This window comes from Schistocerca piceifrons, chromosome X (assembly GCF_021461385.2).
Source record: "Schistocerca piceifrons isolate TAMUIC-IGC-003096 chromosome X, iqSchPice1.1, whole genome shotgun sequence".
Taxonomy (NCBI): Eukaryota; Metazoa; Arthropoda; class Insecta; order Orthoptera; family Acrididae; genus Schistocerca; species Schistocerca piceifrons.
The window spans coordinates 847,491,761-847,516,140 of record NC_060149.1 but is presented as its reverse complement, the minus strand read 5'-3'; the positions used below and the strand labels follow the sequence as shown (position 1 = coordinate 847,516,140).

Here is a 24,380-nt window from a genome sequence, read left to right as displayed (position 1 = left end):
AAATTTCATTAAGGAGTAAATATACTGAGAGGCAGTAGTTAGTGTACCCAGTTCTTTGAAGAGGTTTCTACAAGAAGTCCGTGAGTTTACTCCACAAATAATACGAATTACACGGTTTTGGACTCTGAAAACTTTTGTTTGACTTTAAGAGTTACCCCAAATTATTATACCATATGACATTATGGAATGAAAGTAGGCAAAGTATGCTAGCTTTTTCACTTTTATGTCACCTATGTCTGCTAACACTCGAATTGCAAATACAGATTTGTTAAGGCGTTTCTGCAGTTCTGTGGTGTGCTCCTCCCAACCGAATTTATTATCAAGTTGTAATCCCAGGAATTTAAGACTGTCAACCTCTTCTATCTGCTCTCCTTCGTACTTTATGCATATGGTGGGTGGAAACCTCTTACAGGTTCTGAATTGCATATAATGAGTCTTTTCGAAGTTTAATGTCAGTGGCTTGGCTTTAAACCATTTATTAATATCCACGAAAATATCATTAGCAGATCTTTCTAGAACTACACTCGACATACTACTTATTGCAATACTTGTGTCACCTGCAAACAAAACGAACTCTGCTTCTGGCAGTGTAACCGATGAGCGATCATTACTGTACACAAGAAAAAGCAATGGCCCTAAGATGGATCCTTGTGGGACACCACATGTAATTTCTTCCCATTCTGATGATGACAGATGACTTAATTCACTAGTCCCTTGCACTGACACCCTTTGTTTCCTGTTAGCTGGATATGACTTGAACTATTTTGCAGCACTGCCCCTGACACCATAGAATTCTAGCTTATTTAAAAGGATGTTGTGGTTTACACAATCGAATGCCTTTGACAGATAACAGAATATACCGGCTGCTTGTAAGTCGTTATTTAATTAATTAAGTACATTTTCACTGTAGGTGTAAATAGCCTTTTCGATATCAGAACCCTTCAGAAATCCAAACTGTGTTCTTGATAATATGTTATTAGTGGTCAGATGGTTGAGAAGCTGCCTGTACAATACTTTTCCTAAAATTTGTGAGAATGCTGGCAAAAGTGAAACCGGCCTGTAGTTAGCTACGTTTTAATGAGAAACGCAAATCTTGGGGCATCCCGTGGCAGGTGATGGGTCGAAAGGGAAGTGGTACAGCAGCAGTGGTTAGCGCGACGGCTTAAGCAGCAGAGCGCGAGAGGCGGGTGCGGGGCGGCGGCGGCGCGAGACGGCGGCCGGCGGCTTTCACCGCGCCGGGTAGTCGGTGTCCAGCGCTCAGCCATGGAGGCCGGCGTGCTGCGCGTCGTGGTGCTCGTCGCGCTCTTCCTGCTGCTGACGGCGGACTACTCGACGCTGCTGGCGCAGCTGCTCACCGTGCTCGGATCCCCCGCCGTGCCCGCCTTCGACACCAAGCCTGCCGAAACGGCACTTGCCGCAGAACACGAGTCCTGGGAACTTTATCGTGAGTACAGCTCGTCAGCTGTCACAATGTCAGCAAACAGAAACCGTTCTCCCGAACAATCACATTATTCCTCCGTCGTTGACGTCGGGGATCAGGTAAATATGTCGAGAAAAGCTGACTCGACCGAGGCTTTTTCAAATCCTAACGACCGAAAATCTCGCTTCGTTTTTAATACATTTAATAAATTATTTTGGCGTTGGAAACTTCGCCTTTACGGCCGTCACTAAGTGGTCAACGCTATTGCTGAACAGACTTTAAAGGGAAGTAATAAAATTTTTTCTTCTTCTTTGTTGTAACCTTACGACACCGAGGGCACACGGAAACTAATTTAGCAGCTCTTCCCTACTTTTCGCATCTACGTGTGTATCGAGAAATGTTCAGCAGTCCATTATTTCTGTCCGACATACACGAGTCTGTAGCCTAAATAAAGTATCAGAACCGTCAGCCAACAAATATTTTACTCTCATTATAATTTTGTTAAGAGCAAAAGCCACATTCGCGTTTTATATTTAAAAAGTAAAGCGTTCCTAAAAACGCTCTCGGATTCGAACCTTTTCCGTCCTTAGCATTCAGTTGTAGTGGTTTACCTAAACTTTAAGTGAGGATGGTCCTACAAGAAATTAATTGCATTGCCACTTCACACGTCGCGTAAGTTCTAGGTGTCGTTAATTTTTTCAGATGTTTATTGCAGTAGTGATAACGCCTTTGTTATGCTCTTCCAGCGTCAAGCAATGATACTAGCCACTGAATCGATTTAATGCTAAACAGCGAAGTGAAACAATACTGTTGTCTTTGACAGTATGTACTTTAAAGACGCTGAAGACCGGCCCGCAGCGTTTATTAATCTCATATGACTTCAAAATGTGTCTGAAATGAATTCCTATAATTCAGTTTCACTATCGACAAATGTATTACAGGTAACTATTTTCACCTTCTAGACACCGAAATGAGAGTAAGTGACGACATACTTAACATCTACTCACCGCATTGAATTACTGAAAATTAGTCATTTGTGGAAATCGAGGCCATGTTGTATTTGTCATCAGTAAATACAGCTTGGAGAAAAATTTTCTTCAGATCGTCCTTCCAAACTTCACGAATACTCAAAGACAAGACTCGAAAGTAACTAAGTAAAGTACCGAAATTATCATTTATTTCAAAATGTGACTGCCAGATGCAATCGTAACGCATTCGCTGTTTTAATTAACCGATGTTCGCTGCTTCAATCATCTAGTGACACTTGAAATACGTCTCTTAAATAAAACTAATTAGTTAGGGGGTATTGTACTAAATTCTCTCTCAGGTGCTTCTGAATTTCAAACTGGGAAAATATATTTGTTGATGCGTCACCAGTCTATACGAAATATTACGATAGTTTTGTAATTAAATCCAAATAACTCTCAAAAATATCAAAACTAAACAGAAACTGTTTTTGTGATGATGCAAGAATATGACTGTTTTAAGTTACAAGGTCTTTCTCTTTTTCTCACTTTACACTCAAATTCAGGACAAAATTGTACGAAGTTATCTAAGACATGCAATATAAAGCTGCACGTAATATATGTTTATACACAGTTTGTGTCGGAGACACGCAGAGTTACAGACGGTAGTGAAGTGTCAGATAGTTCTCACTGCCCAGTGATTTTTTTCTCTTTTTTGTGGCCACGATATACGAGACATGTGCAAAACAAAGTGAAATTTTGATTTCAGTAAGAACATGGCCGCCTTATTGCTATTCCCCGGGAGTGGAATCGCCGACCTTGACGATGTTGTTGAACAGGATCAGGCAGTGGAAGGTCGGCATCGCAGGCTGTCTCAGCAGATAGAGTGGCCTGCTTGGCTTGCTGCGTATTCACTAACCAATCTTTCACCAACAGACCTACTTAACGAACGAAAAATTTGGATGGTACTAACTGCGGTATCGAAAATCGGTTTAGATTATGTTTGGTACACAGAACACAGAAGAAACTTTGAGTATAACCATATGCCATAATATAACAATTCACGAAAAATTCATTTATTGTTCTCACATTAAATTAGAATAGCACTTTCAGCATACCCATAGTCAGCTACTTAAATCATATGTGTGATTTTATTCTATCATACAATGGAGAAAGAACCTTCTGTCCACAAACTAAGTGTTCAAATGTAACAACATTTATTTCTTCCAAATAAAGTAATCTCTATAATTTCAACATCTGCGTTTCTAACACGTGTAATTGGTTTTAGTAAACGAAATAAGACAGTTGTGTTGAGAACTTTTCCATATTAAAGTGAATAAATGCGTTGTCGTTTTGGAAGCTATAAGGAAAGTATCACTACCTATATTAGCCGCGCTCGATGTAGCGCTCCAAAAATTTGGGTGATATATTTCTTGGCCACCTAAATTTTAAATTGAATATCAGCTGTTGCTTTGCGTATTTGTTTAATCCACACAGACATTATATTTTCACGGAATACCTGCGCTCTGTAGTTTGCAACTGTTCACCGTAAATTAATTATTAGCTTCCACAATAGCCATGGAATATATACTGGTAGTAGTAACATATGTAGTAGACAATTGTAGAAATTTTGTTCTGGTCAAGCTTCATGAAGTAAAAATTTCGTCAGTAAACCTTTAAAGGAAATTGTGGGCACACTTCTAGCAACATTCACCACTGATATATATTAATTACACATTGTCTGGTACCTAACCTCCACGTTCAGTGTCCCCTTAAATTTAAGTTATGAGCACAGAATCTAGGAATCATCAGAATAAAAAAATTAAAAAAAAGTACGGTTGTGCAATGGTTTCATTCAACTTTAAGGAAATAAAATTTTCTGTTATACAGGATGACGCAGCTAAGTCATAACACCCCTTGTATCTCCCCAACAGTAATAGATACAAAGATGCCGTTTGGAAAGTGAATTTCAGGGACAAGGGCCACTTGAATACATCACATTTCATGTTTGTGCTATTTTTATTACAGAGATATGAGGCCATCTTTGGTTTTTTTAAATGAAACCCTGAGTTAAATTTTAGCGTAAGATGATGGGCTAGAAAAGACGGTTTCAAATATGTGTATATCATAATATTTTGGCGAACAGTTTTTGAGACACAGATATGTTCCCGTTTCGTATTCGTCTTTCGAAGCGGCATTGTCCAATGCGACCTTTCCTGTTGACCACTGAGGAACTTAACAGGGAAGGTGTTTTCCTGCTTCTCGATAACGCCGCAAGGTGACGCACGAGGTAGCTGGAGAGAAGGCTATAAACGTGCTGCTGGGGTAATGAGACATCGCATTTCTGTCACAGTTTCTTTGAGCAGACATGTACACCAACGAAAAAAAGTTAGATATGCTTCTAGTGTATGATGAAAAGCAGAAGAAATGCTATTAGAATAATAAAGCGCCGGCCGGCGTGGGCGTGCGGTTCTAGGCGCGTCAGTCTGGAACCGCGTGACCGCTACGTCGCAGGTTCGAATCCTGCCTCTGGCATGGATGTGTGTGATGTCCTTAGGTTAGTTAGGTTTAAGTAGTTCTAAGTTCTAGGGGACTGATGACCACAGATGTTAAGTCCCATAGTGCTCAGAGTCAGAGCCAGAGCCAAAAAGCGATATGAAGAGCTATATCCTGATCGTGAGCGTCCTACGCGCCAACTTCTTGCACGTATTTGCAAGTAACTACTTGAATCGGGATCATGGAAAGCCATACAGAGGACAAGGCAGAAACCTGCAACTGGCGAGGTACATGAAGAGGGCGTTCTAGCATTGGCGCAGAACGATTCTACTATTTCGTCGCGACGTACCGCCTCGGAATGTGATATAAGTCAAAGAAGTGTTTCATTGCAGCGGCCTAGATTTCACCCGTTTCACCTTTTATTACATCAAGCAGTCTCCGGTGTGGATTTCGAACGGCACTTGGAATTTTTCCGGTTTGCTCTTCAGCGCGTACAAGATGATCCAACGTTTTTTCAACGAGTACTTTTAACGATGAAGCGACTTTCACTAACCACGGTAATGTGAATTTGCTTAATATGCATTACTGGTCAGTAGACAACCCTCATTGGCTTCGACAGGTACAGCATCAGCAACCGTGGAGTGTTAACGTGTGGTGCGGCATCGTCGGAAATGCCATTGTGGGGCCGTACGTCATGCCGGGTACACTAAATGGCAATAACTATGCACAGTTCCTGCGAAACGTTCAGCCCATTTTGCTGGAAGAGGTACCACTAACTACGCGTCAGTGCATGTGGTTCTACCATGACGGCTATCCTGCTCACTCTTCCCGTGTGGCTACAGAGCTCGGTCTCCTGAATTGACCCCTCTTGATTTTTTTCTGTGGACAGCAATTAAACATAAAGTGTATGCTCAAATACCAACTACGTCAGACGATAGGAAGCAACGTATCATCGAAGCGTGCGCTGATATCTCACGTGACACCCTGGAAGCCGTTCACAAGTCATTCGAGCGGCGACTACAAATGTGCATTTGCAGCAGAGGGGAAGCATTTTGAGCATATGCTTCAGTAAAGTTTTGTATAGTGTACAGTACGTATTTTGCATCTTTGTATTTGTTTCGTATTGTGATCAATAGTAAATATTTTCAAGTAAATAACAAATACGTACGAAATAATTGTGACCAATAAGGGCCTCCTCATTTACATTTATATTTCACTTACTTCAAATGTATTAACATCTTTTAGTATTTTAATACTGTATGTTGTCTACAATTTTGGTATTACAGTTGTCAAATAACTTAATAATATTTGCGTGACATCACCAGTTAATTTTTGCGCAAAATATCGCAGTATGTATTACTATTGTCGGGTAAATGGGCGTGTTTGTGTAAGGACGGACTCGCGACGTTTACCATGTACTCGACACAACAGGAAAGGTCGCATTGGACAACGCCGTTTCGAAGGACGAATACGATACGAGAACATATCTGTGTCTCAAAAACTATTCGCCTAAATATTATGATATACAGTTATTTGAAACCGTCTTTTTAAGCCCATCATGTTACGCTAAAATTTAACATAGGGTTCCATTTTAAAAAAACCAAAGATGGCCTCATATCTCTGCAATAGAAAATAGCACAAATATGAAATGTGATGTGTTCAAGTAGCCCCTGTCCCTGCAATTCACTGTCCAAACGGCATCTTTGTATCTATTACTGTTGAGGAGATACAAGGGGTGTTATAACTTAGCTGCCTCACCCTGTATGTTTGCCTTCACTATCACACAGCCGGCCAGAGTGGCCGAGCGATTCTAGGCGCTACAGTCTGGAACCGCGAGACCGCTAAGGTCGCAGGTTAGAATCCTGCGTCGTGCATGGGTGTGTGTGGTGTCCTTAGGTTAGTTAGGTTTAAGTAGTTCTAAGTTCTAGGGGACTGATGACCTCAGAAGTTAAGTCCCATAGTGCTCAGAGCCATTTGAACCACTATCACACTAGTCGAACTATAAGGGATAATTCTGAGAAATCTGTGCACGATACAAGCCAAATCCCTCGATCTAATATACTTTATTTGTATTAGTTACATGTATTCTAAGGGCAAGCGCTGTAACAGCAAAAAATTTATTCAAATCGGAGGATTAGCCGAGCGGTCTAAGGCGCTGCAGTCATGGACTGTGCGGCTGGTCCCGGCGGAGGTTCGAGTCCTTCCTTGGGCATGGGTGTGTGTGTGTTCGTCCTTAGGATAATTTAGGTTAAGTAGTGTGTAAGCTTAGGAGCTGATGACTTTAGCAGTTAAGTCCCATAAGATTTCAGACACATTTGAACATTTTTTGATTCAGATCGGAAGTTGACGTATCTGTTGAATATGTTTAGTGTCAATGGAATATTGCCAGTGTTTTTCCAAAGAACACATCCATACATGAACGGCGATTCTGTAAGTATTTCGTATCGATATTTGTCTTGCGAGTTCGCCCCCAGCGCTTCCTTCGAAGTCATATATGTGCACCACTTTATACTGTACCGCAGTCTAGGAAGAGGACTGTCGTTAGTCTAGTCCTTTAGTACGCCTCCAAATTACTGTAACACAGTATAGTGAAAGGCGGAAGCTCCACTCTTTGTTAGCAACAGTTACGGTCATATTTATCAAAAGACGTTTCGTTCTGAGTTTGAGATGCTGAACTTCTTAACCTATTTAGTGTTCCGTAACGTGTAGATGAGGATGTAATTTACCAATGCTAACTAACAGAGGCAAGAATGCATGAATCTACCGCAGTTCCGTTGAGAAAGATTTGTTGAGGCCGACCTCTCCAGCCCTACTGCATGTTACGTGAATGGCGTAAATACTCTGATAAACCAAAACATTATGACCACTGCCCACCGCCAGGTTGTATGCTCCCGATGACGCTGAGTGGACGTGACGCGGTAAGAGAAGTATATGAGCGGAGCAGAGACGAATGGGGAATCATTCTAGAGACGGCAAGTTGCGGAAATTCGGAAATCCACAGGCTTAAACGACTTTGACAAAAGCCAAATTGTTGTGGCCCTGCGCCTGGGAGAGAGTATCTCGGAAAAGGCGAAGATTGTTGTCTGTCCACGTGCTACTGTCGTGAGCATCTATGGAAAGTGGTTGAAGAATGCTGAAACCAGGAGTAGGCGACAAGAAGTTGAACGTCCATACCTCATCACAGAACATAGGGACCGCAGGCTTGCCCCTCTCTAATGCAGGATAGACGCTTATCTGTGGCAGATTCTACGACACTGTACAGTGAAGGCGCGGGCACAAGCGTTTTGGAACACACCGTTCAGAGCACAGTGTTGAACATGGTGTTCGGCAGCAGAGGATCCCTACGTGTGTTCCCATATTGACTCAGCAACAACGTTAGTTGTGATTACAGTGGCTAGGAGATCATCGAGACTGGACCGCGGATCAATAAAATCATGTACATGATCAGATGAAATCTGTTCATTGTTAAACCAGGTCGACGGTCGTGTCCACATACTCTGTCATCCAGACAAACGGCTGCTCGAAACATTCAGCGCGTCACGGACGAAGGCCGGTGGGAACAGCTTATGTTATCAGGGACATTCACCTGGACTTCCATATGATCTTCGGTAGTAGTCGAAGGCATCATGACTGCACTGGACTACGTGAACCTATCAGGTACCGCCTGTATCCCGCTATGCTTCATGTCTTCCCCAACAGTGATGGCATTTTCCTGCACGATAACTGTCCGTCTCACAAGACCAGAATCGTGCGGCAATAGTTTGAGGAGCTTGATAGTGAACTGACTTTGATGTCTTGGGCATCAAATTCACCTTATCTGAATCCGACGAAACCCAGATGGGACGCTATTGGGGCGCCTGCTCGGCGCTCACAAACCAACTGCCCGTGAATTACAGGAGGTATGTGACCTGTGCGTAGGCATCTGGTGCCAAAAACCTCTGGAAACCTATCGAGTACTTGACGAATGCATGACACGCAGTATCACTGCTGAATTGCGTTACAGATGTGAACGATCACACTTTTAAGTAGGTGTTCATAATGTTTTGGCTCGTCAGTGTATATTGTTTGGATAACTCTAAAGGGTAGCAGGTATAGTTTCAGTTGGAGTGTAGTCCTGTCTTACTATTACTACGTATGAGTTTGGACACGAAAAGTATTGCTTGAAAACACGTACCTTAATTCTCATAGAAAATACCGAAGGAGCCAAAAACTTTAACTTCATTCAGTAGATGGAACATTAACCACTTGTTAATTCCTCACTTCAGCAACAGCTGTGCAGTCCACAATATGGCCTTGACATTCACAAGGATCCCTTTAAGTGCGAGGTCACAAATTCAGTCTTTAGTATAGCTCATTTGAAAGTTTTGTGTTAACAGTTTTGAGAAGAAAAATATTAGCTGCCGATGGGATTCAGGAGTGCGACAGGAACTGAGTGTAAGGGAGGTGCAGAGTTCAACCTTTTATGGGATGGATGTATTACACTTAGCAAAATTGACATTGTCGAGATTCAACAAATGTTCAAAAGAAACTATTAATTTGCGCCATGAACACGGAATGAAAAGCGATGCGCCACAATGACCACGAAGGTTCGCTCCACCAAGATCGAAGACGAACTGATTACGAGTTACAAACCATGCAGGACGTTCAGCGAGGTATTCATTCTTAAAGAATACATTCAGAATCATATTGGTGTCGCGGTGTGATGAAAGCTGATGGGATGTGGTGGCTTGCAACCGAATGTGAAACAATCTGTCGCAGAGTTTGTCATGAAACTCTGTATGTCCATCATTTTAGCGATGGTTGCAGGACTCGGCTGTTCGATAGAGGATCTCAGATTGAACGCCTTTGAGCCGTCAATTTTCAACTTTATTTTATTGGGCAACCAGTTTGAGCGTTTTAGTACTCCATCTTCAGTCCTCTGACAGACGTGTAAGAATAATCTACCTCGCTTGTGATCAAAACAGGGGCCAGCAATACTGGTATTATTAGATACTTGTTGCAGTGACCACTTCAACCTTCACCTGACATTCCTGACGAAATGTCAACTTCGGCAACTGTTGTTGCTGATATAATGCAATGTTTGCCTTGTTTATCGTTGCTATTTCTCTGTTTTGTGTTAACACCAGGGGCCAGCAATACTGGTATTATTAGATATTTGTTACAGTGACCACTTCAGCCACCAACTGCCATGGGCAGGTGATGGTTGAAGTGGTCACTGGAACAAATATCAACTAATACCAGTATTGCTGGCCCCTGTTTTGATCACAAGCTGGGTAGATTATTCCTAAACATCGGTCAGGGGCCTGAAGATGGCGTAGTAAAACGCTAAAAGTGGTTTCCCAATAAAATAAGGTTGAAAATTGACGGCTGAAGGGCGTTTAATTTGACATCCTCTATCGTGAAACTGGCTATCCTTTAAGGCGTTGCTGCAGATAGTGTCATAATATGTTTTATAGACACAGAGGAAAGAAAAATCCAAAGCCCGAATTTGTTCAGTGATTGCAATATCACAAACTTTTCGTGAGGGATAGTTTGACTAAAGGTGTATGATTTTTATACGAAGACCAGAAATCAAGCAAAAATATGTTATTTTGATCACCTATTGGCAGAGGTCATACCGTAGTTGCCCACTTTCCCTTGCTGTGACGTAAATATTCCCTACTGCCCTTGCAGGATCACCACACGAGAAAGAATCGTAGTAGACACAGTATCTCCAGCTGTTCGCAGCATCATAAATAACTTTCCAGCCATTTTACCATCCTTATTGAAAGTCGGAATAATTGTATATGGATGCGTTAAAGCACTGATGTTAGTTGATCTAGATCCAACACTGTTAGTACCTCTAATTTCAAAGGTTCTGTTCATATCCATTTCATCTTCAAATTCCGATTGATCGGAGTTGATAACAAATTCCTTGCTGAACTATGGCATAAGTTTGTTTATTTCATCTACAAATTTTTGGGCCTAGTCCGCAGTTTGCTGCACGTTGTCGAGTTGACGCTTTGTTTGAAATTTCGTTATGTGACCTCTTCCAGTTCTTTAGCACTGTTTGAAGTTGTGCAACCATCCACTGCTTCCCTTCAAATCTCTGTAATTTATGTCACGCGAATTGTAATGTGCATAACGTAGTAGGTGACACACATCCTGTAAATTATACCGAGCATCCTTGAAATTCAAAAACACCACTTTCTGCAACAAGTGCTCCTTGCCCCCTTCGAATATCCTTAGTTTTTCTTGTGCACTACCCGGTTGTATTGCTCAGGACTTAACTGAAATCTGTTCGTAATTGCGTTTTTACTATGCTCCGGATGATTTTCCACGTACGTAATTCTGTTTAGTACCCGCTGCTAGGACAGCAGTTGTGCTTTACTGCGTTTCACTGGTGACGGAGGATAATGAGCTGCATGTTTCAGTATCAGTTTCACTTGTTAAGCACGTATCGCCATCATTGTACTCCTCATGTACATTGTCCGCAGAGTCGAGCGTATACTACACTGCACATTCCACTGACTCATCTTGCGGAAACGTTAATATTTCATCTGCCAGTTCTTTTTCACTTTACGAAATTCCTTGGCTTCCTTTCTGACGAAATGTTGACTTCGGCAACTATTGTTGCAAATATAATGCAATGTTTGCTTTGTTTGTCGTGGCTCTTTCTCTCTTTTGTGTTAACACCAATCACTAGCACTGTAGCACTGGTGTGAGTTACTCGTACTCGTCGACTAAGCAGTTGAACTACGCTCCGTCACCTCATACTGCCCTGACCACTGGATACGTCCAGTCCCGACACCTGTTGCCATTAGCATCGAATATTGTAGTTGTATGGTAGACAATATGTGGCCGTTGAATGCTGTAAATATCACTGCCCTTTTGTGACCTCGCACTGAAGGGGTTCCTTGTCAGTGCATCGATCAGCAACTAAATGCAACATAACCTCCTCTTCTTTGAGACCTAATCCCACCAAATGGAACGTACTCTATTATCGAGATGCGACTTCATCGAATCCACTGGTATCGCGGCGTATAGGTTTTCTACCTATTCACAGAGAAAGTACACGATCTCAAGAACTTGGCTGAGATTCCCTTAATACCATCTGACTGTCTGACTGCCAGCCGTGGTGGCCGTGCGGTTCTAGGCGCTACAGTCCGGAACCGCGGGACTGCTACGGTCGCAGGTTCGAATCCTGCCTCGGGCATGGATGTCTGTGGTGTCCTTAGGTTAGTTAGGTGTAAGTAGTTCTAAGTTCTAGGGGACTGATGACCTAAGATGTTAAGTCCCATAGTGCTCAGAGCTATTTTTGACTGTCTGACTGGAAACCTGTTTACTTCCCCTCTCTTGTTACATTTATTTTTTACCGTATGTACGGCCTTGCACTTAGTATTCAACTGCCGTCTCTACGTCCTAAATAAGCAATTACGCTGAGAGCATCAATGGCCTATATTCAGGGTTGAAGAGCAGCCTCTAGAATTGTCTGTCAACGACAACCGCCTTGTTCTTTTATTTTGTGCTACTTGTAAGGTAGTAATATTACTAAGACTTCTGTTTCGGCTCCACCCCGATGAAGCACAAACTTTTTAATTGTATGGAGATACGGGTCACAGATGCTTCTAAAGTTTATGCGCGTTATGAATGATATTTATGAAATAGTAGAGGGTTTGTTGGTGTAGCGTCTTAGCTGTCCTCAAATAACCTTTACTCAAAGGTCCTTTGAGGTTATTTAACTGCGTTCCTGCCTTACACTGGGTATTTCAACGCTTCATATGTGTCACGAAACGGGTGTCCTCACGAATCCACTTTTCATGGGACGAAATGCTGTCAGCGGCTTTTCTGCCGCACGCCCCCAGAGTTAAGTTATATAGCATTAGTCATATACATCTACATCTGCACTCCGCAAGCCACCTTCCGGCGTTTGGAGGATGGTCCTTCGTGCACCAGTGTCACTTCCCCATTCCCGGTTCGTTACGAAGGATTTGCGGTAAGAACAATTGCTGGTAAGCATCTGTGTGGGCTCAGATCTCTCTAATTATATCTTCGTGGTCTTTTCCGATATATACGTTGGAGGGAACAAAATACTGACCGACTCTCTTGTATACGTACGCTCTCGGAACTCTAACAGCAGACCGTACCATGATGCAGAGCTCGTCTCTTGCAGCGGCTGACAACGGTGTTGGCTGAACATCTCCGTGACGATTTCGTGCTTACTAACTGAACCTGTAACGAAACGTCTCGCTGTTCTTTGGATCTTCTGTATCTCCTCTATCACTCCAACCTGGTACGGATCCCAGATTTGCGAACAATATTCAAGTATTGGTCGAACGAATGTTTTGAAAGCTACCTCTATTGTTGATGGACTACATTTCTTGAGGATCCTTCCATTGAATATGTCTGGCATCTGCCTTATCCGTGATTAATTTTATGTGATCGTTCGACGCTCCGTACAAATATTCCTAGAAAAAGAATGGAAATGAGCGTATGGCATCGTTGGCCGGGAGGCCCCTATTCGGAGTAGTTCGGCCGCCAAGTGCAAGTCTTATTTCATTCGACGCCACATTGTGCGACTTGCGCGTCGGGGATGGGGATACAATGATGATGAGGACAACGCAACACCCAGTCCACGAGCGGAGGAAATCTCCAACCAGGGCGGGAATCGAACCCGGGCCCGCTTGCATGGGAGGCGTGCACGTTACCACCTAGCTAAGCAGGCGCACGTATTCCTAGATATTCCGTGGAAGACACTGCCTCCGTAATGTGTTAATCATACAGTAGAGAGCCTTTCTGTCTGTGAATTTGCATTACGTTACATTTGTTTATGTTGAGCGTCAAGTGTTAGTCAGTGCACCAAGTGTCGATCCTCTGCAGGTCTCCTCAACTTCACTATAATATTCTAGCATTGCGACTGCTCTGTACACAGCGTCATCCGTGAAAAGTGCAAGCAAAGTGCAAGGAAGTCACACAAACCCATGAAGAAAATCGAACTACTTGAGATCAGAAAAGCAAAACAGGAATCCAACAGCATCAGAAGCACACCTATATACCATGTCCGTGTGGGAAGGCTTCGTAGGAAAGATGATCCATCAACACAAGGGTTTTTAAAAGTAAAGAGCATTCCTCGAAGGATACGCGAAGATATCTAGCGTGGATGCGTACGTACTATCAACGACCACAAGCATAAAGTAATGAAGCTGCAGTCAAATGCTTGCTAGGAGAGGAACTGGCACGCACTTTTATTCAGACAAGGTATTGAGTTTCACAGGTGGCAGTTCCATCATGAAAAAGGAAAGTCTGAAAATAAAATAAATAAGAGTAGATATTACCCTCCCTAATTAGGGCGAACTTAGGTCGCAGGTCATAATAAATCGGAAACGACGCAAGCATTGGCAGTGAAAAATCCCATGGAGAACGCAACTGTGGGTACCTGTACCCTAAGGTAGCGTTCTCGATACCAGTAAGCCACTATTAACAATGGGTTAACCTTCGACGTAATCCACTCGTGCTGCCAAAAACGCAAGGAAACAGTGAAACTCCTATTGGCCGAAAATACCGACAACAATGCCAACAATGAATATTAAACCTGCGTTTCCTGCATGGAAAGTGTACCCCCCCCCCCCCTCCCCCAAAAGAAAACAACAAACTTTATGGACAGATTGCTTATGCAGAAATAAGTAAAAAATCTTTAATAAATATGGACTCTAAAATATATACCTTAAGAGCTGTGAGCACTTGTTCATCTTCGCTCGTGTGAAACACATTTCTTCTACTGAACAAGTGCTCATATCTTTTTAGATATGCGCTTTGAGCCCTTAGCCCTTGTTTACTAAACATTATTTTCTTGTTTTGGTGGAAGGATCCTGTCCCTAAAGTATCTTTTTTCCATTACGGTCGCAGGAAGGCAATGGCAAACCACCTCCCCTAGGACCCTGCCTAGTACAGCGGTGTGGGTCTCCCGCATCGTCCCCTACGCTCCTCAGAGTATGGGACCTCATCATCATCATCATCATCATGTATGTGCTTAGTCGTCTCCACTGATAGTCTGTGGCTTAAATACATTCGTTTGTAAATCATTTATTGAATGTAGTCATTAAGAAGTCGAGTACACATGTGCCATTGTTCTTCTAAATACAGTTAGTTGAAACTATCATAAACTGTGCACTAGTATACAGCGTCTTTCTTTAACATTTGACCATATTAGGTGTCAATGTTTCACTTTTTTTTTGTGGTGTGAGGGTGGAGATGAATACGGAAAATAGTATATGGTTGTATGATGAAGATAAGTTTTGCAATACACAATTTCCAGTTTCAGAATTCCTGAATTACAACTACAGGTATTAAAACATCAAATCCAATATAGAAGTCAAGTTAGAATCGAGTCATTGCTACAAACGATCCGCGTAGAAAGCTTACTAACGTCGTGGATTAATCAACGAAAAACCCTCGCCGCAGCACACGTAAAGTAGAAGCGTAAGTTAATAAATCGTTGAATGGTAAAGTTTACAATGGGTTACTAGCAAAGAAGCAATGTATTTGTGAGGTCAATAGCAAGAAAAGATTAGATTCCGAAGGAAGCTGCGTTTATAAAGAGGGATGGATGGGTATAAAATATTTGAGGAGTGGATGAAGGTAAATTTATTGTCTGCAGATCCGATGGCAATGTAAATGTGTGGAGCAGCGTCAACAAATACCTGCAAAAGAAAACCATTCAGCCCACAATAACTAACGGTGAGGAAAATATAATCGGACTGGAGACGAGCTCTTCAGCTTACGTTGGTGACGATGCTGTGACTAATAACAGTTACAAAAGGATTTTCATAGGAAGTGCTGAAATTCTCAATGACATGTAAATATACATATTACAATGAATATATATAATTACCCTGACATTGCTGAAATAATTTCAAAATATTCGGATCTATACTTAATTGAGAATTCATAGAAAACTCTGAACAGGAGCATTGTCCAGTTTACTCATGAGCGCATATGAAGAAGTTAAGAAACATCATCTCAGTATTCAGTGTCAATGTATAATAAAAGTTACAGAAAAGTGTACAATGTTTAAAAATAGTCATAACAAGAGTATGGTCAGACTTGTCACGTCTAAATCTGCCGTAATTTTTTTGTCACTGGGAGAATGCCACTAAAATACACAATCCAAACTTCAGCTACTAATACGCACTGCAAGTTAGCTAAGAAAAATCGCGAGAACTGAGGCCTGTGATCAAGAGATGGATATCCCCGGATGTCGCTAGCTGATGTTGCGGCGCGTAGTTGGAAAAAAGCGGCCTGCCTGGCAGTGCCCTTTCAAGAGGAATCTTGGTTTAAGGCTTTGTTAAAAACTAAAGCTGACATTCAATTTCTTCGTCTTACTTTCTGGTAACTGTTAATTTACTTTTTGGTAAATATTTGGAATCATTTCCTATAACCAAATTTTTAAATTCCAATACATTTCATTTGCGATCAATTTCGCTGTCTAGGAGATAGAAACCGTGCGTATTTCTTTCTGTGCACCATGGAGATCTATTAGATATACCAGCTGAAGCCATCAACAGAAAACGAGTGAAGATTTTCATGTACTAAATTGTGGCTAAACTTTCAGACGGACGTTTAAATAGTGTACACTTGCGCATAGAAAGAACTGAAGCACTCAATGTTACAGACTGCAAGTCCACTGGCGGCGAAGAACTTGATATAGTTATACGCCTGAAGAATTAGTCAGTGTGTTGCCACTTTTAATGAATTATTATCTCCAGAAGAGAAATCTGAAACAAAAATTACCGCGTTCGGCAAAGATAAAGCGGTGGTGTAATGGATGAACTACGGTGGTTGCTACAGATGCAAAGAACACTATTGCTGATTTTAATTAATCTTGCGGGTTCACAGCAGATAAGCCTAAATTTTAGAATGAAATGCAGACTACAACTACTTTCACATTAGAAGGTGGAAAAACACTCAAAGATGGCTGCAGGGTACATGTCTGCACCTACACATTCACACACAATAATATCCATGATCGATATGGATGGTTCATTGTTATCTGTGTTCAAGAATCGACCGGAAACTTTGCGATTCGTGTGAAAAGAGCGTTTTTTTGTTGCACACACATCAAAGCTTGGAAAAATGGAGAATGAAAATTTTACATTTTGTAATCGTCACAATTTCTTCCATTTCATGAAAACAATTCCCTTCTCCTTGTCGATTGTTGTTTAAATCTGAAAAATTCTGAATCATTATCAGCCACATTTTTTTCGAGCTCAGACTGACAAGTATGTACTGGTATGACGGATGTACTTCAGCTGGCTGAGAGAGAATTTTTTTATCAGTGGGCTGCATTTAGCAGAACATTAACAGGGATTATTATTGTGGACAGATCACTACACTTTTAGTCTTCCAACATGAAAAAATTCATCAGCTGCAATCACAAGCACCTGTATTAGCTCCCCTCCCCGCTTTCAAAATGTGATTAAATATGCAGAGCACTCTTCAAAATACGCTGACATTAGACAGAACTGATTTCAAATCGTGGCCCCGTTTCCTTTAAAAACGTTGAAGTCTGTCTACTACTGAGAGGACTGTAAATTATCGTAATTAATTAATGTTCATTTAGCGCAAGAAAATGTATGTTTGGTGCACTGTATCGGTACCTCACATTCTCGCAGCAGAAGAAATAAAATTAGTGCAGACGTGTTGAAAATTTCGTGATTATAGGCTCGTTTCTCATAACAATGCCGTAAGGAAGTTATAGATAAAACAGTTGTATTTCTGTAGGCATAGTTAGTTATCGTTCGATCGCTTTCAACTGCGAATCAGCACTATCATCGCTTTGCCGAGGCCAGCGCGTAGTCCTTGGGTGACGTTGCCGTAGCGCAGCAATAAGTTCGGGGCTGTACACCATGCAATTTCAAGAGCGAAGACCAAGCGAAAAATGTCATATTTCATAATTATTTTGACTGACGTCCAGTTCGTAGTAGCAGATAAAATTTTGCTTACAGACTTTTTTCGAAACTGAGCAACGGTGATGAAAGAAATCAACACATTTTTCGACATGAGACTGATCACACCCTTGTTAAAAGGAGGAGATGTCAGCCAACCGGCGGATAAACTTCTTATTTTTATAAGGCGGTATTTACTTGACCGGAGGAAGATGTCCAAGTATTGAAGTGGAATCGATTTCAGTTCTCTTTCAAGGGATTTTAATATTTATTGAGGTAATTTTGGTAGTGATAATTGTGGTTGTGCCGAAACAGGAATTTGTTTTCTGGGAGCATTCGAATTCATTAATAGTCTTTTCTGTATATATAGTGTCACGCTCTTTCAGGTTTTCTCGGCGTGACTGGTTAATGCTGTACTCTCGGGTGTACGGCCTAGTTTCTGATTGCATTTATTCGCAATAATTCGATGACCGACCCTTTCGTTCTCTTCAGCTGCTGGGAGTTATTGTTATCACTGCCGGGACAGAGTGTAATACGTAACAACATAACAACGTAGCACAGAAAAAGACTGTGTCGCTGGCGAAATATTGCGAATGAAATGTAAAATGGAATCGACAACTCAGCCCTAAACCGAAAACACGCCATTTATTTTGTGTCTTTTCGTGGCTTACAGCTACTATGGTACGTGACAGGCGTTTTGTCTTCTATCTGGCCGGTGTATAGGGCACTGGCTGACCTTCAGTGCCGCTAAAAGCTGAGCCTCGAGGCTTCATTCGAAGCGGTGGAATGCGCAGCAGCTGCTGGATTAGGGCGCGCCGAGCTCAAGGCAGGCTTTCGCTCGTGACGCAACGCTTTCGTTTTCCGCCGCCATTGTGCTGTCGCAGGCAGCCACGCCGTCACCTTGAGACACTTCAGACGAGGCGGTAGCTTTGGCTGTACGTTGCGAGCCGTTTCCTCCAGTGCTTATCGAGAACTCGTTTTCCAAACTCCCTCCGATTACAAAAGGGAAGTGGCAGTTTGTTTGACCACTACTCATCACGCATAGTCGAATTGGTGTTACACACCATTCGCTTAAACCACATATGTATTAGTTTAGCTGGCTTAGGTGCGAAGTACAGCAGAGTTTCGAGCGATCCATGATGCTGTGACCACAAGCTACACCCTCACCAGACTGAATATTAGTGACTCCGTTAAAAGTGCACACTGGAGCGCTGCAAATAGTGTAAAACCGACAGCAGCCCGTAATGTCACTATCCACAGCTGACGCAAGTCGTGGCAGTCGATTGTATGGGATCAGCGCAACAAAATGTGCCAGTATGGAGACGTAGCAAAACGACAGAAGGAGCCATCGCGTTCCGATGTGCTCGCAACCACACCGACGATGAAGTTGGCGGTTTGTTTCTACATCAACGAAGATTATTCATCTGCTCAATAATACGTAGTATACCACCAGATGCCATGTAACACGAAGTGAAAACAATGCTCATAATAGAGATTCCAACCGACAGGGGCCAGAGACTGTGTCACACCTTGTGAGTGACAATTAGTTTCAAACCCCACAGGAACTGATGTTGTTTCTGAAAACAGGTCCTTCTCAATGAAGTTTCAAGGGAACGTAACGAAGAAAACTGCATGCATTGGACAATTGCAGTCGAGTACCTCGCGAAAGGCGATGTCTCAAAATGGCTCTTAAACCTGTACGTCTTCAGTGCACCAAACAAGTCATAAACTGGACACATGGAGAACAGTCCGACGGTTAGCGCTTTTCCTATTTTTCAATTAAGCAAGGCACCAAGTGCACGGACGACCCGGTGGGGCCTTTAACTTACAGTCTGTGGAAGGCTTAATTCTGATCGAAGGTGGTTATGTGATGCATTCGGGGTGTTTTACGTAGCACGACGTGGACAACAGTCTTTCATCTTACCGTGAACGTCCATCAGGTTGCTTACACTCCTGGAAATGGAAAAAAGAACACATTGACACCGGTGTGTCAGACCCACCATACTTGCTCCGGACACTGCGAGAGGGCTGTACAAGCAATGATCACACGCACGGCACAGCTGACACACCAGGAACCGCGGTGTTGGCCGTCGAATGGCGCTAGCTGCGCAGCATTTGTGCACCGCCGCCGTCAGTGTCAGCCAGTTTGCCGTGGCATACGGAGCTCCATCGCAGCCTTTAACACTGGTAGCATGCCGCGACAGCGTGGACGTGAACCGTATGTGCAGTTGACGGACTTTGAGCGAGGGCGTATAGTGGGCATGCGGGAGGCCGGGTGGACGTACCGCCGAATTGCTCAACACGTGGGGCGTGAGGTCTCCACAGTACATCGATGTTGTCGCCAGTGGTCGGCGGAAGGTGCACGTGCCCGTCGACCTGGGACCGGACCGCAGCGACGCACGGATGCACGCCAAGACCGTAGGATCCTACGCAGTGCCGTATTGGACCGCACCGCCACTTCCCAGCAAATTAGGGACACTGTTGCTCCTGGGGTATCGGCGAGGACCATTCGCAACCGTCTCCATGAAGCTGGGCTACGGTCCCGCACACCGTTAGGCCGTCTTCCGCTCACGCCCCAACATCGTGCAGCCCGCCTCCAGTGGTGTCGCGACAGGCGTGAATGGAGGGACGAATGGAGACGTGTCGTCTTCAGCGATGAGAGTCGCTTCTGCCTTGGTGCCAATGATGGTCGTATGCGTGTTTGGCGCCGTGCAGGTGAGCGCCACAATCAGGACTGCATACGACTGAGGCACACAGGGCCAACACCCGGCATCATCGTGTGGGGAGCGATCTCCTACACTGGCCGTACACCACTGGTGATCGTCGAGGGGACACTGAATAGTGCATGGTACATCCAAACCGTCATCGAACCCATCGTTCTACCATTCCTAGACCGGCAAGGGAACTTGCTGTTCCGACAGGACAATGCACGTCCGCATATATCCCGTGCCACCCAACGTGCTCTAGAAGGTGTAAGTCAACTACCCTGGCCAGCAAGATATCCGGATCTGTCCCCCATTGAGCATGTTTGGGACTGGATGAAGCGTCGTCTTACGCGGTCTGCACGTCCAGCACGAACGCTGGTCCAACTGAGGCGCCAGGTGGAAATGGCATGGCAAGCCGTTCCACAGGACTACATCCAGCATCTCTACGATCGTCTCCATGGGAGAATAGCAGCCTGCATTGCTGCGAAAGGTGGATATACACTGTACTAGTGCCGACATTGTGCATGCTCTGTTGCCTGTGTCTATGTGCCTGTGGTTCTGTCAGTGTGATCATGTGATGTATCTGACCCCAGGAATGTGTCAATAAAGTTTCCCCTTCCTGGGACAATGAATTCACGGTGTTCTTATTTCAATTTCCAGGAGTGTATTTCGATACCCTCGAGGGGCCAAGTGTTGCCCTCCCTTTTACATTTGGCCGGCCGGAGTGGCCGTGCGGTTCTAGTCGCTACAGTCTGGACCCGAGAGACCGTTGCGGTCGCAGGTTCGAATCCTGCCTCGGGCATGGATGTGTTTGATGTCCTTAGGTTAGTTAGGTTTAATTAGTTCTAAGTTCTAGGCGACTGATGACCTCAGAAGTTAAGTCGCATAGTGCACAGAGACATTTGAGCCTTCATTTTCATGAAGATTTACTGTGGACACTCACTCGGATCCTCTAAGTTAACAGCCGTGTTGAAAGGTCTCTACGCATACGTTCCCGTACGTACTTGAGGCATCCCATCCTACCTCGACTGACTCATTAAATCGTCCAGTTTTAATACCATAGAAAATTCCTAGGACCATCTGGATCATCAGGTGAAACTTAGCAGTTAACGTCCCAGTAATCTGGTAATTCTATGGGACCCAATCATCAGTGTATAGGTTCAAGTACATATTACATGTGTTAAGGCTGGAGTGGGAAGGGGAGGGGGGCGGGGGGGGGGGTGGAAGGCGGCGTGTTACACTGTATTAGTGTCATATCTTCTGGGTGTGACTACATTTTTTGTCTGTTGTGCTTAGTTGCTGGTGGTTGTCCCGGCCGCAAACGCTATTCGTGTGCTATTAACGCTGTGATAAGTACCTATCACGATAGCATATTCTACTGTGAACCTTCCCTAAATACTCCAAAAACGACAGCCTCTTTCTTTCTCCTAGGTCATGGGTCAGGATAGGGGGGGTTATTAAACTAATAAATTGAATTAGACCTTATGGAGAATTGGCGAGTTTAGTTACCTGAACATTACAGTGCAGACCAACTTAATAAGACTATAACACTCCTAGCAAACTTCACCTAAGCGTCTGGAGACCCCCAGTGTTGAAGCCCAAGACTGCAACAACCATTTTGCTGGTCTCTTGATAGTTTATCTACACCCCAGTTCTATTTAGGATGACCCTACAGTATTCAACACTGGCGTAAGTCTACAAAATTGCAGACTAGCTAGTCACAAAACCAGATCGTGTAACTCCAGTCACCTTCATAAGTGCCACGGTTACTCATCGACAATGACAATTCAGTAAAGTTCGGTAAAAAGACGAGGGCTAATAGAAATCCTTGGGTAACAGAAGAAATATTGAATTTAATTGATGAAAGGAGAAAATATAAAAATGCAGTAAATGAAGCAGGCAAAAAGGAATACAAACGTCTCAAAAATGAGATCGACAGGAAGTGCAAAATGGCTAAGCAGGGATGGCTAGAGGACAGAAGTAAGGATGTAGAGGCTTGTCTCACTAGGGGTAAGATAGATACTGCCTACAGGAAAATTAAAGAGACCTTTGGAGAGAAGAGAACCACTTGTATGAATATCAAGAGCTCAGATGGCAACCTAGTTCTAAGGAAAGAAGGGAAGGCAGAAAAGTGGAAGGAGTATATAGAGGGTTTATACAAGGGCGATGTACTTGAGGACAATATTATGGAAATGGAAGAGGATGTAGATGAAGATGAAATGGGAGATAAGATACTGCGTGAAGAGTTTGACAGAGCACTGAAAGACCTGAGTCGAAACAAGGCCCCGGGAGTAGATAACATTCCATTAGAACTACTGATGGCCTTGGGAGAGCCAGTCATGACAAAACTCTACCATCTGGTGAGCAAGATGTATGAGACAGGCGAAATACCCACAGACTTCAAGAAGAATATAATAATTCCAATCCCAAAGAAAGCAGGTGTTGACAGATGTGAAAATTACCGAACTACCAGTTTAATAAGTCACAGCTGCAAAATACTAACGCGAATTCCTTACAGACGAATGTGTAAGTAGGCTGTTTATGTTTTCTCTATGTAAGTAGGCTGTTTATGTTTTCTTATTGGCAACGTTACGTAGCGCTCAATATGAAAATCACTGGCTGTGCTGTGTGCAGTCTGTGGCTAGTTTGCATTGTTGTCTGCCATTGTAGTGTTGGGCAGCGGTAGCTGGCTGTGAACAGCGCGTAGCGTTGCGCAGTTGGAGGTGAGCCGCCAGCAGTGGTGGATGTGGGGAGAGAGATGGCGGAGATTTGTAATTTGTCATGAACTGATATATATATATTATGACTTGTGATGATATTAAGGTAAATACATTGTTTGTTCTCTATTAATATCTTTCATTTGCTAACTATCCCTATCAGTAGTTAGTGCCTTCAGTAGTTTGAATCTTTTATTTAGCTGGCAGTAGTGGCGCTCGCTGTATTGCAGTAGCTTGAGCAGCGAAGATTTTTGTGAGGTAAGTGATTTGTGAAAGGTATAGTTTAATGTTAGTCAGGGCCATTCTTTTGTAGGGAATTTTGAAAGTCAGATTGCGTTGCGCTAACAAAATATTGTGTGTCAGTTTAAGCACAGTCTTGTAGAAATGTTCAAAGGGGAAGTTTCAAATGGAAAAACTGGTAGAAGCGGACCTCGGGGAAGATCAGTTTGGATTCCGTAGAAATGTTGGTACACGTGAGGCAATACTAACCTTACGATTTATCTTAGAAGAAAGATTAAGAAAAGGCAAATCTACGTTTCTAGCATTTGTAGACTTAGAGAAAGCTTTTGACAACGTTAACTGGAATACTCTCTTTCAAATTCTGAAGGTGGCAGGGGTACAATACAGGAAGCGAAAGGCTATTTACAATTTGTACAGAAACCAGATGGCAGTTATAAGAGTCGAGGGGCATGAAAGGGAAGCAGTGGTTGGGAAAGGAGTGAGACAGGGTTGTAGCCTCTCCTCGATGTTATTCAATCTGTATATTGAGCAAGCAGTAAAGGAAACAAAAGAAAAATTCGGAGTAGGTATTAAAATCCATGGAGAAGAAATAAAAACTTTGAGATTCGCCGATGACATTGTAATTCTGTCAGAGACAGCAAAGGACTTGGAACAGCAGTTGAACGGAATCGACAGTGTCTTGAAAGGAGGATACAAGATGAACATCAACAAAAGCAAAACGAGGATAATGGAATGTAGTCAAATTAAATCGGGTGATGCTGAGGGGATTAGATTAGGAAATGAGACACTTAAAGTAGTAAAGGAGTTTTGCTATTAGGGAGTAAAATAACTGATGATGGTCGAAGTAGAGAGGATATAAAATGTAGACTGACAATGGCAAGGAAATCGTTTCTGAAGAAGAGAAATTTGTTAAC

The 24,380-nt window shown here is 43.0% G+C and overlaps 1 protein-coding gene across 1 annotated transcript in view; it reads left to right on the top strand.

Moving 5' to 3' along the window:
* Positions 1–1,224: 1,224 nt before the first annotated feature.
* LOC124721207 overlaps positions 1,225–24,380 on the top strand; it is an 86,396-nt gene continuing 63,240 nt past the window's right edge. The window contains exon 1 of the mRNA XM_047246057.1: positions 1,225–1,444. Coding sequence (XP_047102013.1) covers positions 1,264–1,444 — 181 coding nt within the window. The 5' untranslated portion in view covers positions 1,225–1,263. The remainder of the gene's footprint in view (positions 1,445–24,380) is intronic.